The sequence below is a fragment of the Phoca vitulina genome, unplaced genomic scaffold, assembly GCF_004348235.1.
Source record: "Phoca vitulina isolate PV1807 unplaced genomic scaffold, GSC_HSeal_1.0 scaffold27, whole genome shotgun sequence".
Taxonomy (NCBI): Eukaryota; Metazoa; Chordata; class Mammalia; order Carnivora; family Phocidae; genus Phoca; species Phoca vitulina.
In genome coordinates, this window is record NW_022589730.1 from 18,367,093 (window position 1) to 18,381,399 (window position 14,307).

The following is a 14,307-nucleotide window of genomic DNA, read 5'->3' on the forward strand; positions in this document are numbered from 1 at the left end:
CACACAAACATAAAAGCTAAAAAAAGTATATATTAATGTAGGTTCAAACAGAAAACATGATCTTATGTAAACCACTCCAAACTTTACTTTTAGTCATATTTACAATTTAAAATATATATTTCTCTAATATTTTATATAACAACAAAAATCTGGGATAAAAATTCTCATGTTTCACTATAGGGCATAACTACTGTAAAATGAAGTTTAGGACAGGTTATAACAGCGCTATAACTCACAAGTGCAATTATGATGATATGTTTCACTAAAATAGACGTAAGATTGGTTGTTTAAATAAACATATAGCAACTGTTTACAGTGATGGAGATAAGAAACTAACAACCAATTTGAAAAGAAAGGAAAAGGCAGGAATAAGAAAGAAGAGAATGATTAAGAACCTGAATTTGGGAGCACCCGGGTAGCTTAATTAGTTAAGCAGCCGCTCTGGATTTCGACTCTTGATTTCAGCTCAGGTCATGATCTCAGGGTCCTGGGATCCAGCCCCACATCCAGCTCCATGCTCAGTGGGAAGTCTGCCTGAGGATTCTCTCTTCCCTCTCCCTCTGCCCCTCCCGCCACTCCAGCTCTCACTCCCTCTCTCAAATAAATAAACAAATAAATAAATCTTTAAAAATAAAAAAAAAATTTCAAGTCTGGCAGAAAAAAAAAAAGACAACTGGCACTAGGACCTCCTACAACACCACCAATATCAAATCAAACAAAATCTAGCTCTGGCAGAACACAGCAGATAAAATACATTATCAGGAAGATTAAGTAAGCAAGCAGAAAGACCAAGGAAAATTTCTTGGGTTTTGAAATGAAACACCTTGTGAACACTGCATCAGATACACAAGTAAAATGTTTTTCCATTTCAGTAAGACCATAACTTGTGAAGCTGAAGGGATTTTGATAAACATGAAACCTGTGTATAAGACAACACTGTGTGCGTGTTAGTATGCACATGCACACATATGTGAATGCTGGGAAATAGTGATTGTGCACACAAAATTGGCTAATCACAAGAAAAAGTTCGTGATTAACAAACAGTAAAAGAAATTATGAAGAAAAAATTATGGGTCTGTTATTTAGCAGTCCTAAAGCCTCCTCAAGCCTCATATTCCTAAATTGGCTTTTTGATATCACTACATACCCATCAGTAAGAAAGCAATCGGCTTTCACAAAAGTATGTACAAAATTTTCCAAAATCATTATCAGTGACTGTTATACTTTCCCTTGTTACAATAAGTGTTTATTTAAAAAACAAACACTATTAATAAGTGTTGATAAGTATTTTGCCTCTACCAAAGTATACATTCACTATCTTTTTGCTCAGATAAAGCTGAAAATAATGAGACTGCAGAATATCTTTGTGAATATTTAAACTACTTTAAAACGGAAAATTGAAACTTCGATAAACATATTCTAAACTGCTACTATGTTTCAGAGACAAGCCATACTATTTAGAAGCAAGTAAGAGGAAAAAACACGAATGTGCATCTTCTATTTCTGTGCCCAATAGTAAATAATTATAATTTTGCTTAAATATTATATATTAACATTATCTAGTTTTAAAATTGAAAGGGTTTTGTTAATTCTTTCGTCACATTTCAAGTTACTCTAGATTCTATTCCTGATAGCAATATAACTCAGAGCTACCACAATAAAATAATCTTTATGATCAACTTACACTACAGTTTTCAGGTGGAACTAGAAGCTGAGTAATCTCACCACCATGCACACAGAAGATATGTTTCATTTCTCCAGAAAATATGTCCCAAATTATGACTGAGAAGTCCACGCCTCCAGATATCAGATATCTTTGGTCATAACGAGCTGAGACCTGATGAGGATACAGCAAACATGTGACTTTGTTCCGATGACCACGGAGCGTTCTGTGAGGTGGCCAACCTGTGAATAAGGTTTTGGATTTAAAATGGGAAAATTAAAGTCTTACAAAATTTCAACAAATAAAAGCAAACATGAATTGTCAGAACAGCTATAAATTTTATCATAGAAAAAACTTCTAATTTTATCTTCTAAAATACTCTGTCCAATACAGTAGCTACTGCAGACTCATATGTGCTGTAAAATACAGAGGAGTTTTCAGAGATTTAGCACAAAAAAGTAACGTAACATATCTCATTTGTAATTTTTTATATTGACTGCAATTGATTTTACATTGTAAAATTGAAATTTTATTCAATTCTACAAGTTGAAAATAGTTTTGCTATATTGGGTTATATAAAACAGATTATTAAAATTGATTTCATCTGCTTCATTTTTACTTTATTAATGTGAATATAGAAAATCACATACTGTCATATATACATATTTCTACTGGACAGCACTGTTCTAAAAGACTGGCAGTATTACTGATAACATGGTAATTACTTAGTAAGCTATAGAGATAATTACTTAGTAAGATATAGAGATAATTACTTAGTAAGATAATTACTTAGTAAGATATCATAAATGAAACTATTATATATCAAGAGGTAAAATCAGATACTTCTTACATGTAGTCATTACATGGTATATATTCCAATAATGGGTACTAAGTATTCCTTACCTGCACTGGCATTAAATTCTACCAACTCCTAGCACACTAACAACTAAGCTGATTCATTGTACTTGTTACAAACAAAGAGGGCAAATACTGTCAATGTCATGGTTACAGAGTTCTCAAAACATGTCAGACATTGAGAGATCTTCAGTATACCTCTTCGGAGCATGTGTTCCCCTTGCAGCAGCTGTACTATGGCTGTCTGTGTGGCAGGCACAATAATGATGCTTCCATCCTCACGGCCACAAACGAGTCGTCCATGTGCTGGTATGTACACACTTGCGGTTACTTTAAGAGGTTCATTACTACTGGGAATCACACTCAGCTGATCTATAATTCCAGCAGGACAAGGATTCAGTTTATCAAATGCCTCTTGCAAACTAACAGAAGTTGTCATTTTCAGTTCTGTAGAGGTTTTGTTTTGTATTAAAAAAAAAAAAATTGTCCATGTTAGAAAAAAATTAAACATTGAAATAAATGTACTTACGGTTGATTCAGTAATACATATCAAAGAACTGTCACAAACTATAATTCTAAGAAGAATACAATGACATATGTACATTATGAATTTATTATGCAGTGGTTAGTATTTACGTTGCTAAATTAAAAGAATTAAGAAATTGCTGCATATGATTTATTACTATCTTATTTACCTTCCTGTTTATCAGGTGTGTCTGATATGTTCCAAATATTCAATCTTCCTGAAGAATCACCTTGAATTAATAGTTTGTGGAGGTGTTCCTTGAATCCATAGAAGAACCGAGTAACAGGAGGACAAATTAACAACTGCCAAAAGAAAAAAAAAATTGTTCAAATATTTTTAGTTGTCCTTTATTTTTTATTTTTTAGATAATCTCTACACCCAACATGGGGCTTGAACTCATGATCCTGAGATCAAGAATCGCATGCTCTACCAACTGAGCCAGCCAGGTGCCCCTTAGCTACCTTTTTAATCAAAATATTTTACATATTAACGTTTTTCAGGTAAGGATGTTAAGTACTCTGCCTCAGAACAGAGTAAAAAAAAAAAGTGCTTATAGCATGAGTCTTCAACAATACTTTAATGTAATTTTATAGCATTAATTACATGTCAACTAATATTCAAGTCCAATAAAATACAAATATGCAAAGAAATGAAAACATTTATAGTCTTTCTCTAGAATTAGTATTTATATTCTTTTTCTCTACCTTAGAAAAACCGATTACTCACCACAACAATGCAATTTATTTAACTGTCTCCTATTAAATAATTAATACAAAGATATACCACTCTTTACCAAAAATAAAAGTCTCCACTTTAAAGGTCTAAAGGGGAGAACTAGCTAATCCTAGCTTTCTGCCCATTCCTGATCAGTCACTAGGAGTAGCAGCAAAATTAAACGACCAAGATTGTACAAGTAGAAGACTCCATTTTTTTTAAGCAGTATATTTTCAACTAATAGCATGACATTTTACTTGGTCACATTTACATAATCAATCTGAACATAGCCTGATATGTTAACTATAAACCACTAGGAACAAAAACCATTCATTAGGCTCTTGTGTATACTTTCTTTTAGAACAAATTATTTTTCCGCTTTTATGCCTTCAGTGACATCACTTATTTGAAAATACTAAATAGGGGTGGGCTCATAAAATTATAAAGTTTAGATTATCAATTCACAAATGCCTGAATATTAAAGCATAGAATCTTATCCTGAAAAGCAGAAAAAAATATATTTCAGTTTTGACAATTATAGTTAACAAACAATCTAATTACTGTATTTGGTGTTAGTTGTTTCCAAAAAATCACTAGCCTATAGAAACTATATATATTAAGCATAATCAATTATGTGATTTAACTTAAAGTTGGAAAATTACTTTATCGTTGTAACTGATAATTGTTGTCATTCATGTTGTAAATGACATGTTGTAACCGATAAACAGTTTTCTAAAGTAGAGAAAAATGAATGTTGTAACTGATAAACAATATCCCTAACATGGAGAAGTTGCTACAGCAGCTATAATAACCAATATTCCATATTCCACAGTATGAGTATCTCACACCATATAATACATGTATCTTAACTTAAAACATATTGGGGAGCTGGTATTTTAAAAAACATAGTATGTACTTTGTTTTGCTTTGTTTTATCTATGTTTTTTACATAAGTCATTATCCCTTAGTTTACCTGGAAGTGACTGTTTGGTTGGAGAAGGAGGTGTTCAAGTTAGGAGAATAAAGGATAGGTTATAGAGCATCTTAACTGTACAGAGATGTATAAATTCTGTAAATTCAAAATAGTAAAAAAAGAAATTCCCTTCCCCTCACCATCCCTTCACATAAAGATGGAACAAAAAGTTCAAAATGAAAAAGGTGTGCAAACCCAAAATATAAGTAAAGGAAACTTTACTTCCAAAACCAAAGCTTTGTCCTTAATGCTCAAAAAATATAGAGATGAAAACCTAGTACTAAGTGTCATTGCATTTCAATTCTAAATTGATATTAAGTAGGTTTTTAGAAGTCAGGGGCATCTGGATGGCTCAGTCGATTAAGCGTCTGCCTTCGGCTCTGGTCGTGATCCTGGAGTCCTGGGATCGAGCCCCATGTCAGGCTCCCTGCTCAGCGGGGAGCGTGCTTCTCCCTCTCCCTCTGCTCCCCTGCTCCTGCTCTCTCACTCACTCACTATCTCAAATAAATAAATAAAATCTTAAAAAAAAAAAAAAGAAATCATAATAAACTTTGGTTTTTATAAAGAAAAAATTTCTTTTATTCTTTATTTCTAATGCCTGATAATTTAAAACACTATATGATTTTGGGGATATATTGCAATGCCTTATCCAAGTAATGAACTATTACTAATTGGCAGTATTCCATGATTATCTTTGCCCTCCTAAAATTATACCTGTCACTATGTTTACAATTGCATTATAGCGTAAATTTATGCCATCAATATTTTACCGAAAAGTCATTTCCACTATGTAATCATTATAAGATCATCTGTATTCTAGGAGAAATGTGAACACTAAAGCACATTATATGATTAAGATATGCAAATTTTAGAACTGTGCTTATAACTGACCATGTCAAAATGTTTTATGACATTTAACACTGCCCTGAATCTTTCAAATTCTTAGCTACCAAAAGACACTGATAAATGCAGTTGTGAAAAATTTTCAATGTCACTATCAATTATAAATGATACCTGAAGAATTTTACCTCTTTATCTGTTCGATCCAAGAGGCTATGTTGTACAGGAGGAATTAAATTTTCAACTGCTTTCCCCACATCACTGCGGAATGAATCACTAGCTGGAAGGCAACTGAAAATGAGAAAAATACAACATTCAATTAAAATACTGGCATTAAATATTTTATCATACCATATGAGGAGGATTTTTGGACAATGGACAAAATATGGATTTTCAAATTATAGTTAATTTAATGTAGGCATTAATTAATGTCATTAAAATACCCTACTTCAAATAAGGACCCACCTAATTTTTGTACTTAGAAGTTAAACTGGAATTATAAATCTAACTTAAGAAGTTCTGTAGTTTTTTACCTAAAATCATTTATACTTTAAACATTTTCATACATTCAAGTTATACCCTGAATTCAGACTCTTTTGCTTTGATTAAAGTCCTAACTTAATATTGATTGAATACCTGGCAGGTAGTTTGTAAATATAACTTTGCCCATTTTCAGTCCAAATGATTACTTTATCTGCTGATACAAAGTCACCTCCAGTCCACGTCTGTCCATTTTCACTAGGACCTGAACACAGCAAGGAATAGTCTCCAGCATCAAATACCTACAAGGAACAAGAAATTCGCAATCTAATCCATGTTGGTGTCATTTAAGTAAGATACAGTGACATTTAAACTAAAAACAAGGGGCACCTGGGTGGCTCAGTCAGTTACGCGTCTGCCTTCGGCTCAGGTCATGATCCCAGGGTCCTGGGATCGAACCCCGCATCGGGCTCCCTGCTCAGCAGGAAGCCTGCTTCTCCCTCTCCCCCCTGCTCGTGCTCTCTCGCGCTCTCTCTCTCTCTCAAATAAATAAAATCTTTAAAAAAAAAATAGACTAAAAACAAAACAAAACTTCTGGAAATATATTTACCAAGCTCGGGCCTTTAAAATTCACTACCTCAAGTTAAAGACATTGTGTCAGAGAGCCCCAGGGCTCAGTCACCTTCACCAGGGAAAACACAACTAGGTCCCCAGCTGTGTGCCTCTCAGCAGTCAGGCATATGACAAGTGGACAGGCGTGCTGCCTTACATAGGGACAGGGAATCCTTAGCCTTTTTTATCTAAAGGGAGGAATGTTCCATCAAAGAATTCCAAGTCATAGGGAACCAGCCTCTAGAATGCATGGTTATGACTCCTGTTTTATTTCTATGTTCAGTAACAATATTTCTAATAAACTCAGACATCAGAATATCTCTTTATTAATATGGGAATGACCTTACTTTATTTCATTCAGGTACTGAAGTACCGTAAATAGAAAGTTAAAAGACTCAGTTTTATTATTTAATAATTCTCACGTATAAATGTCAAGCCCCCCACAGCCCCCCCAAAAGTCAAGTCCCTAAAATTTCATCAGCAACACAGGCTATCTGGAGCTTTGTACCTGTAAGGCACATCAAAGTTTACAAAGTCCCTTCACATCATTGTCTCATATGAGCCTTAGAAGGACTGCAGGATTAATTGCTATCCCATTTTACAGACGGCAAACTGACATAAATAAGCGTTACATCACCAGCTCAAGGTCACATGTCCAGTAAGTGCTAAAGCTAGGACTAAAAACCCTGATCTCATAATTCCTAGAAGAATTTTTCTACCACTTTTTTTTTTTTTTAAAGATTTTATTTATTTATTCATGAGAGACAGAGAGAGAGACAGAGGCAGAGGGAGAAGCAGGCTCCCCGCGGAGCAGAGAGCCCGATGCGGGACTCAATCCCAGGACCCTGGGATCATGACCTGAGCCGAAGGCAGACACTTAACCGACTGAGCCACCCAGGCGTCCCTCTACCACTTTTAATAACTGGTAAAAGTATATTCTACAGTGCTAAAAAATTCAATTGGCTCAGAATTTTTATTTTAGTTTTCTTTAAATAAAAAGCAATTAAACTGCTTATACAGAGCCTTTTCAAAATTAAAACAAATCCTAGCCAAATTTACCATGATTTGCTATATTTATCATTTATTACATTAACACTGCAAGAATAGCCAAGACAAGTCTAAGAAAGAATGGAGACCACCCTCCAGGCTTATTATCTATGAAAACAAATTATAAAGCTTACAGAAAATAAAACAATACAGTACTGATGCATAAACAGAAAAATCAACAAGTCCAGAAACAGATTCCAGTAATTACAGGAATAGAATATATTATAAAGGCACAACAATACAAAAGTGAATTATTCAACAAATGGCATCAGGAACTGGGGGTCCATCTGGAAGAAAGATAAAATTGGATCTACATCTTGCAATTTATATAAAATAAATTCCAGATTAAATATTCGAAGGTATATAAAGTAAAATTATACAAATATTAGGAATCTCAGCTTGTGATGAGCCCTTTAGAACATCTAACAAACTGTTAGAACCCATAAAAGATGATAATCTAACCACTTAAAATAGAAAACTTCTTTTTGGCAATAAGTATTTGGAAAAGTCATTCTATTCAGTTAGTACTACTATCTTAGTGTTGTTTTACTATGCATTTCTCTGGGGTGCCTGGGTGGCTCAGTCCTTAAGCGTCTGCCTTCAGCTCAGGTCATGGTCCCAGGGTCCTGGGATCGAGCCCCGCATCGGGCTTCCTGCTCAGGGGGAAGCCTGCTTCTCCCTCCCCCACTTCCCCTGTTGTGTTCCCTCTCTCGCTGTGTCTCTCTCTGTCAAATAAATAATCTTAAATAAATAAATAAATAAATAAATAAATAAATAAAATACTATGCATTTCCCTGATGATTAATGAAGCTGAGCACCTTTCTATACATTTATTAGCCACCGGCTTTCTTTTATGAAACATTTTTGTCCCTTTTCCTATTGGATTGTCTTTTTGTTCTGTTCTCACATGTTTTTAAAATGCTTATTATGAACACACAAGAACCTGGTATTAGATGCTGCCCCTGGGGAGGGGAAGGAAAAGTAGCAGGGGAAAAGGATGCATACTTTTCACTGCGTCCTCTTGCTCCCTGATTTTATTACTATTTACATGTGCTTTCAGTTTGAAGACAAAGGAAGGATCCCACGTAGCTCACTGTAACAGCAGCTGCTAGCTTCTCCTCTCTAATCTTATTCCAAAACAGTAGCAGCGGCAAGGACAAGGTTAAGGTGTTGCCTGCTGCCCAGTCGGGCCTGACCCTGCAAAGCCCATGCCCTCTGAGGCAGTATCCCGTGGCAGTGAGGAGGGCAGGTGCTGCAGTCAGGCTGCCAGAGCTGTAGCCCAGCACCGCCACTACCACCTGTATTACCTGAGTCGAGTTTTCTGTGTTCCCTATGCCTCCGGTGCCTCATCTGCAAAATGAGGAAAGTAATAGTTCCTGCTGTAGCCGGCAGCCTCTACGACTGCCCCGACCTGGTATTCATACCCTTCTGTAATCCTCTCCCGAGTGTGGGATTCTGTGACGTTTCTAGACAACGGACTGTGAGAGAAGTGATGAGACTGCAGTCCCAAGATTAGGTGGATCACGGCTACAACTTCTCTTGCTTGCTTACTACTCTGAAGGAAGACAGTTCCCAGGCTGTGCGAGGCCCAGATGGCAAGGAACTAATGTGTCCAGCCAACAGTCAGCTGGACGTAAAGCCTGCCAACCACCAAGTGAGTAAGCTTGCAAGCAGACCCGCCCTAGGTGACTCCTACCAGGAAACTGTGGCCCTGGCTCACACCTTGACTGTAGTCTGTGGAGACCCTGAGCCAGAGGCACCCAGCTAAGCTGTGCTCGCATTCCCGACCCACAGCTGGGATTGTGATACATGAACCAGAGGGGGACTAATACACGTTTATTGTTTTAAACTGCTAAATTTTGGAGTAATCTGTTATGCAGGATTAGGTAACTGATACACCTCCCCTGAGAGAGTTGTGAGGATTAAAAGAAATAATACATGGAAAGCTTTGAAAAATATGCTAGGCACAAGTGGTCAAAACATGCTGGTTCTTTTTCTGTTATAGAAATACTGAAGTCTGGCAATGTCGAAGTAGTATTATCCTTCGGTCATTAGCTCTCAAGTGATGTAAGGAAGACCTTCCCAAATCCAAGAAGTCAGAACAGAATGGCAATTGGGAATAACAACAAACTACAAAGATAGGTCAACCTGCAGAAAATTCAGCACCACTGCTTATGTTGTACTGAGGAAACAATGACTGAAACAGTAGCAAAAGGTAGACATTAAGATCAATGGGATAATAATCATTAACTGAATCATTCTATAGCCCAGAACAAAAAAGGTTAACAATATATAACTAAATCCCAACACCTACAAATTTGGTATCAAAATTACATAAGAATTCCAAAGGATTAAAATATTCTTGCATCAAGCTCTTCCTTATAATTATCTTTGAAGTCTGATAAACCAACACCTTGAAGGGTAAAAATACAGCTTCTTACTTAGTAGTTATCTTACCCTCCAATACTTGGAGCACACAACCAAAAGTGACCTTTGTGTGAATGCACAAAAAGAAATGCTTTGGCAATTCTGACAATAAATCGGTTTGGATTCCTCCTCAAATATTGGCTCAGTATCCTGAAAAGAGAAAGATATGTAAAACGTTAGGAATGGTTTCATTGTCGATTAAAATTATCATACAATGATAAAAATAAAGAAAATGGAAGAAAGACATCACTGGATATATTCATCATTTTAGCCTCTCATGTGAGAATCAAGGTAATAAAAAGCAGCAAAAATATACTACAAACACATCCGGTCACAATGTCTTTGCTACAAAGCTACTCAAGATTGAAATGCTGAAAAGAATCAGAGTGTCAACATTGTGGCAATAACAGATGATAAAAGTTTGAGTCAATCCTAAATTCTGTATCTATATGTCCTTCTAGGTCAAAAAAAAAAAAGATCAATTCCTCCAGGTCCTCCCCCAAATTCAGTGTGTAGAAATTGACTAGCTGAAGAGATTAGCATCAATACTTAGAATATTGATCTGCCGTTCCTTATTGAGAGAATTACAAGGAATTCAAGCCCAAAGACAGAGAACTAAATTGGCTTTATATACTTTTTGTGTTGGTTTGCTTTATTTTTTCCCCTCAAGTAAACTATTTTTTAACCTTAATAGAGGCAACTGAGGAAAATCCCAGCTCTTCTGTGTTTCTCTACTTTATATCCTCTCTATTTCATATCCTCGACAGAGCAGATGTCTGCCATCAAAAGTGAAAAACATAATATACTTACAGAGACAGCATACTAGGGGATGTTCTAATACTATGTCAATAAGGCTCTTGAAAAAGAATAGCTTTCTCCTGGCCCTTTAGGAAAAAAAGGGAGGGGGCCTATCATTGCTAAAACTGAAAACACTGTAAGAACAGAACATTTGTCTCACCTGCATGCCACTTATTTCAGAGGTAACAATCCACACCTTCAAGATGCCCGTCACTGAGAGTGCGACCACAGTGTCCTCTAAGTCGAGAGGGACCAAGAAGCCAAGGTTACAAACATAATACACTTTCTTTCTAAATAATAACATGGTTTGCATTAATGAAACTAAGTAATAATTCTTCTCAATTGGCATAAAAGCATAATTCTATATTTCATGAAATAACAGAAGCCAGATTTTGAAACAAAATAGACCACAAATTTGAAATTCAAGGAAAAGTTGTTTGCAGCTACTTGAATTTTTTTATTTCTAATCAACCGATTTTTAATAATTTCAAATGTTCCTGATCACTATGATTACTTCATGATTTAACAAAGAATTTTTATTCTTCAAAATTCACAACTTTTAATTATTTATCATGGGTGAGCACACTCACTTTATTTCTTGAACACACTCATTTCCCCAATGTCCCACCTACTTTGTCTGCCTTCTAGACATTTTATGGTACATTACATCCTCTATAGACAGTGATCAAGAGAAGACATGATCTAAAAAGGAAATGCATAGGCTGCAGGTAAGGAAGTAGTCACAGCGCCATGGTAACATACAAGAAACTCTGAGAGCAGAGACACTGGGAGCAGTCTCATGCGGGCTCCAGAGTGAGGGAGATCTACGTGAAAATCTCATTCTCTTCACTAACTAACCAATGAACTGTGGATAACTTAACCTGTCTTAAATTCAACTTGCTTATCTGTAAGCAAATACAAATGAGTAACAATGGTACCTAGCTTAATGGGTTGCTATGAGAATCAAGACACACCACAGGGGGCGTCTGGGTGGCTCAGTGGTTGGGCAACTGCCTTTGGCTCAGGTCACGGTCCCAGAGTCCCGGGATCGAGTCCCACATTGGGCTCCCTGCTCGGCAGGGAGTCTGCTTCTCCCTCTGACCCTCTCCCCTCTCATGCTCTCTCTCACTCTCTCTCTCAAATAAATAAATAAAATCTTAAGAAAAAAACAAACAAAACACAGGTATAGCATTCAGCATGTCAATCAAGATGGGTTATTACTATTATTAAAAAGAACCGTTTGCTGTCCTTAAATAAAAACCTTGTTGTATTACATAGTTCTCCAGACAATGTAAGGTACTGGAATGCAGCGATTACAAGTCATGAGCCTGTATGGAGACACTAACAACTGCTCACAAATCTGTCAATTTATAGTAAAAGTGGAACATACCAATATAGCTAAAATTCTCAAATATCCAAAGACTAAAATACGGTAAATGCAGATTAAAAATTACATATGCTTGCAAGATTTTAAACTGATAACATTTAGAATTACATGCACAGCACAGAAGTTTTCATCAGTGACATTCTATCCTATTGTGATCAGAGTACATGTGTATCTCATATGGAAATACTGTAAAAATTCAAAATCTGCAAACTGCTTATCACAAATACAGTCCTTTTTTAAAGAAAACATTGACTGTAACTAAGATTACAGGTGAACATGCTAATAATGAGTTCCCCATTGCCTGGAAAATGAAGTGGAATCTCTTTTTCACTGCTATGCTCTTGAATAAAGCAGTAATTCTCTAATAGGCATTAAAAAGCCTCTACTTAAGAAGGTCCCAGATTAAAGAAGTCTGTTCAATTGTATTTCACTGAACATCTCCCAAATATATTGGACCACAGAACCCTCCTTTTTCACTAATACCTATTAACAAACTTCAGAACCAATACTCTGCAGACAAGCCCTTGGGAAGTGCTGCAAACCCATCCACTCTGTTTCCACAACCACTGCTGGACCTCAGACCTGCACCACGCTCGGCTGGGGTATTAAAATCATCTCCCATCTAAACCATTCTCAACAATGCCACCAAAGTGATGCTTAAAACCAAGTCCCAGGGTGCCTGGGTGGCTCAGTTGGTTGAGCGTCTGCCTTCGGCTCAGGTCATAATCCCAGAGTCCTGCTTCTCCCTCTCCCTCGGCCCTTCTCCCTCCTCCCCCCACCCCTCCCTGGCCATGGTCGCTCTCTCTCAAATAAATAAAATCTTTAAAAGAATAAAATAAAACTTAAGTCCCTTCAAGGATTCTTACCAGAGACTGTCCAACATCTATAGCAAGGGCCAGAAAGCCACAGCTCATGGATCAAATCCAGCCCACTGGCAGTTTTTTGTAAATAACGTTTTATTAGAACACAGACAGGCTCATTCATTTCCATACTATGTGCTTTTGTGCAACATTGGCAGAATGGAGTAGTTGAAACACAGATCCCGTGGACTGCAAAACCTAGAATATTTAGTATGTGGTCCCTTATAGTACAAGTCTACCAACCCCTGATCTACAGGACGAAACCCAAATTCCCTAGCTAGCATACAAGGCCCTTCTTGATCTGCCCCCCATCAACTCTGCCAACCACAGATGCCCCCTTTACGTCCCTCAAACTTCTTACCTATGTTTAATGCTTATGAAATATGTCATATATGATACAGAACTCTACAGTAAACTATCCATAATGTCAGGGTGCCGAAGTCCCTAAAGGGCACCACACACTGACCTTGTGTTCGGTGGGATCGGATAATACTCATGGAGCTAATCCAGTCTGGAGAGATCTTTGATACTAAGGAGTATAACACCTCAAGGCTGGTGGCATCCACAACGAGGATTTCAGGATAGTGGCCATGGCATAAAAGCCTTCCTTCTCTCTGATTTCCAACAGAAAACTGGTAGAACTAAAAGGAAAAAGAGTTTTAAATGTTCTCTTTTACTTCTGAGACTTGATTCGCAAGCACTCATCAAGCTTATTATGGCACTCAATTTCTCCAGTAATATTTCCAGACAGGTACTATATGGCACCTATTATAGGTGTCTATGTATATATACACACATCCATCAAGTTACATTAATATTTCAAAATATCTAACAAAAATTATTCTTTTCCTAACATCCTCCCTTTTGAATTATTTTGGAGCAGAAGTCACAGTAATTCTTCATTTTTAATCCTCCTATAGCATCTAAAACAGGATTGTTGAATGAATTCATAAAACACCTCAATAAAATCAGCTTCACAAATCAAAACAAAAGGAATCTTTTCACAAAGCAAAGCAAAAATATGAATTTTAGATGAATGGGAATAGGTGGGTATAGGCTTATAATTACTAGTTATGACCAAATAAAATTTAGAAGATGGCTGTTGTTCAAACATGTTATAATCAG

General features: G+C 36.4%; 1 protein-coding gene across 3 annotated transcripts in view; it reads right to left on the minus strand.

Moving 5' to 3' along the window:
• WDR7 (WD repeat domain 7) overlaps nucleotides 1–14,307 on the minus strand; it is a 345,325-nt gene that overhangs the window by 298,178 nt on the left and 32,840 nt on the right. For all 3 annotated transcript variants that reach the window (XM_032422579.1, XM_032422577.1, XM_032422578.1), the window contains exons 5-12: nucleotides 13,649–13,823; nucleotides 11,096–11,172; nucleotides 10,168–10,287; nucleotides 6,208–6,353; nucleotides 5,760–5,862; nucleotides 3,214–3,346; nucleotides 2,717–2,965; nucleotides 1,685–1,905 (exon numbers count right to left, since the gene is read on the minus strand). In XM_032422579.1, coding sequence (XP_032278470.1) covers nucleotides 1,685–1,905; nucleotides 2,717–2,965; nucleotides 3,214–3,346; nucleotides 5,760–5,862; nucleotides 6,208–6,353; nucleotides 10,168–10,287; nucleotides 11,096–11,172; nucleotides 13,649–13,823 — 1,224 coding nt within the window. The remainder of the gene's footprint in view (nucleotides 1–1,684; nucleotides 1,906–2,716; nucleotides 2,966–3,213; nucleotides 3,347–5,759; nucleotides 5,863–6,207; nucleotides 6,354–10,167; nucleotides 10,288–11,095; nucleotides 11,173–13,648; nucleotides 13,824–14,307) is intronic.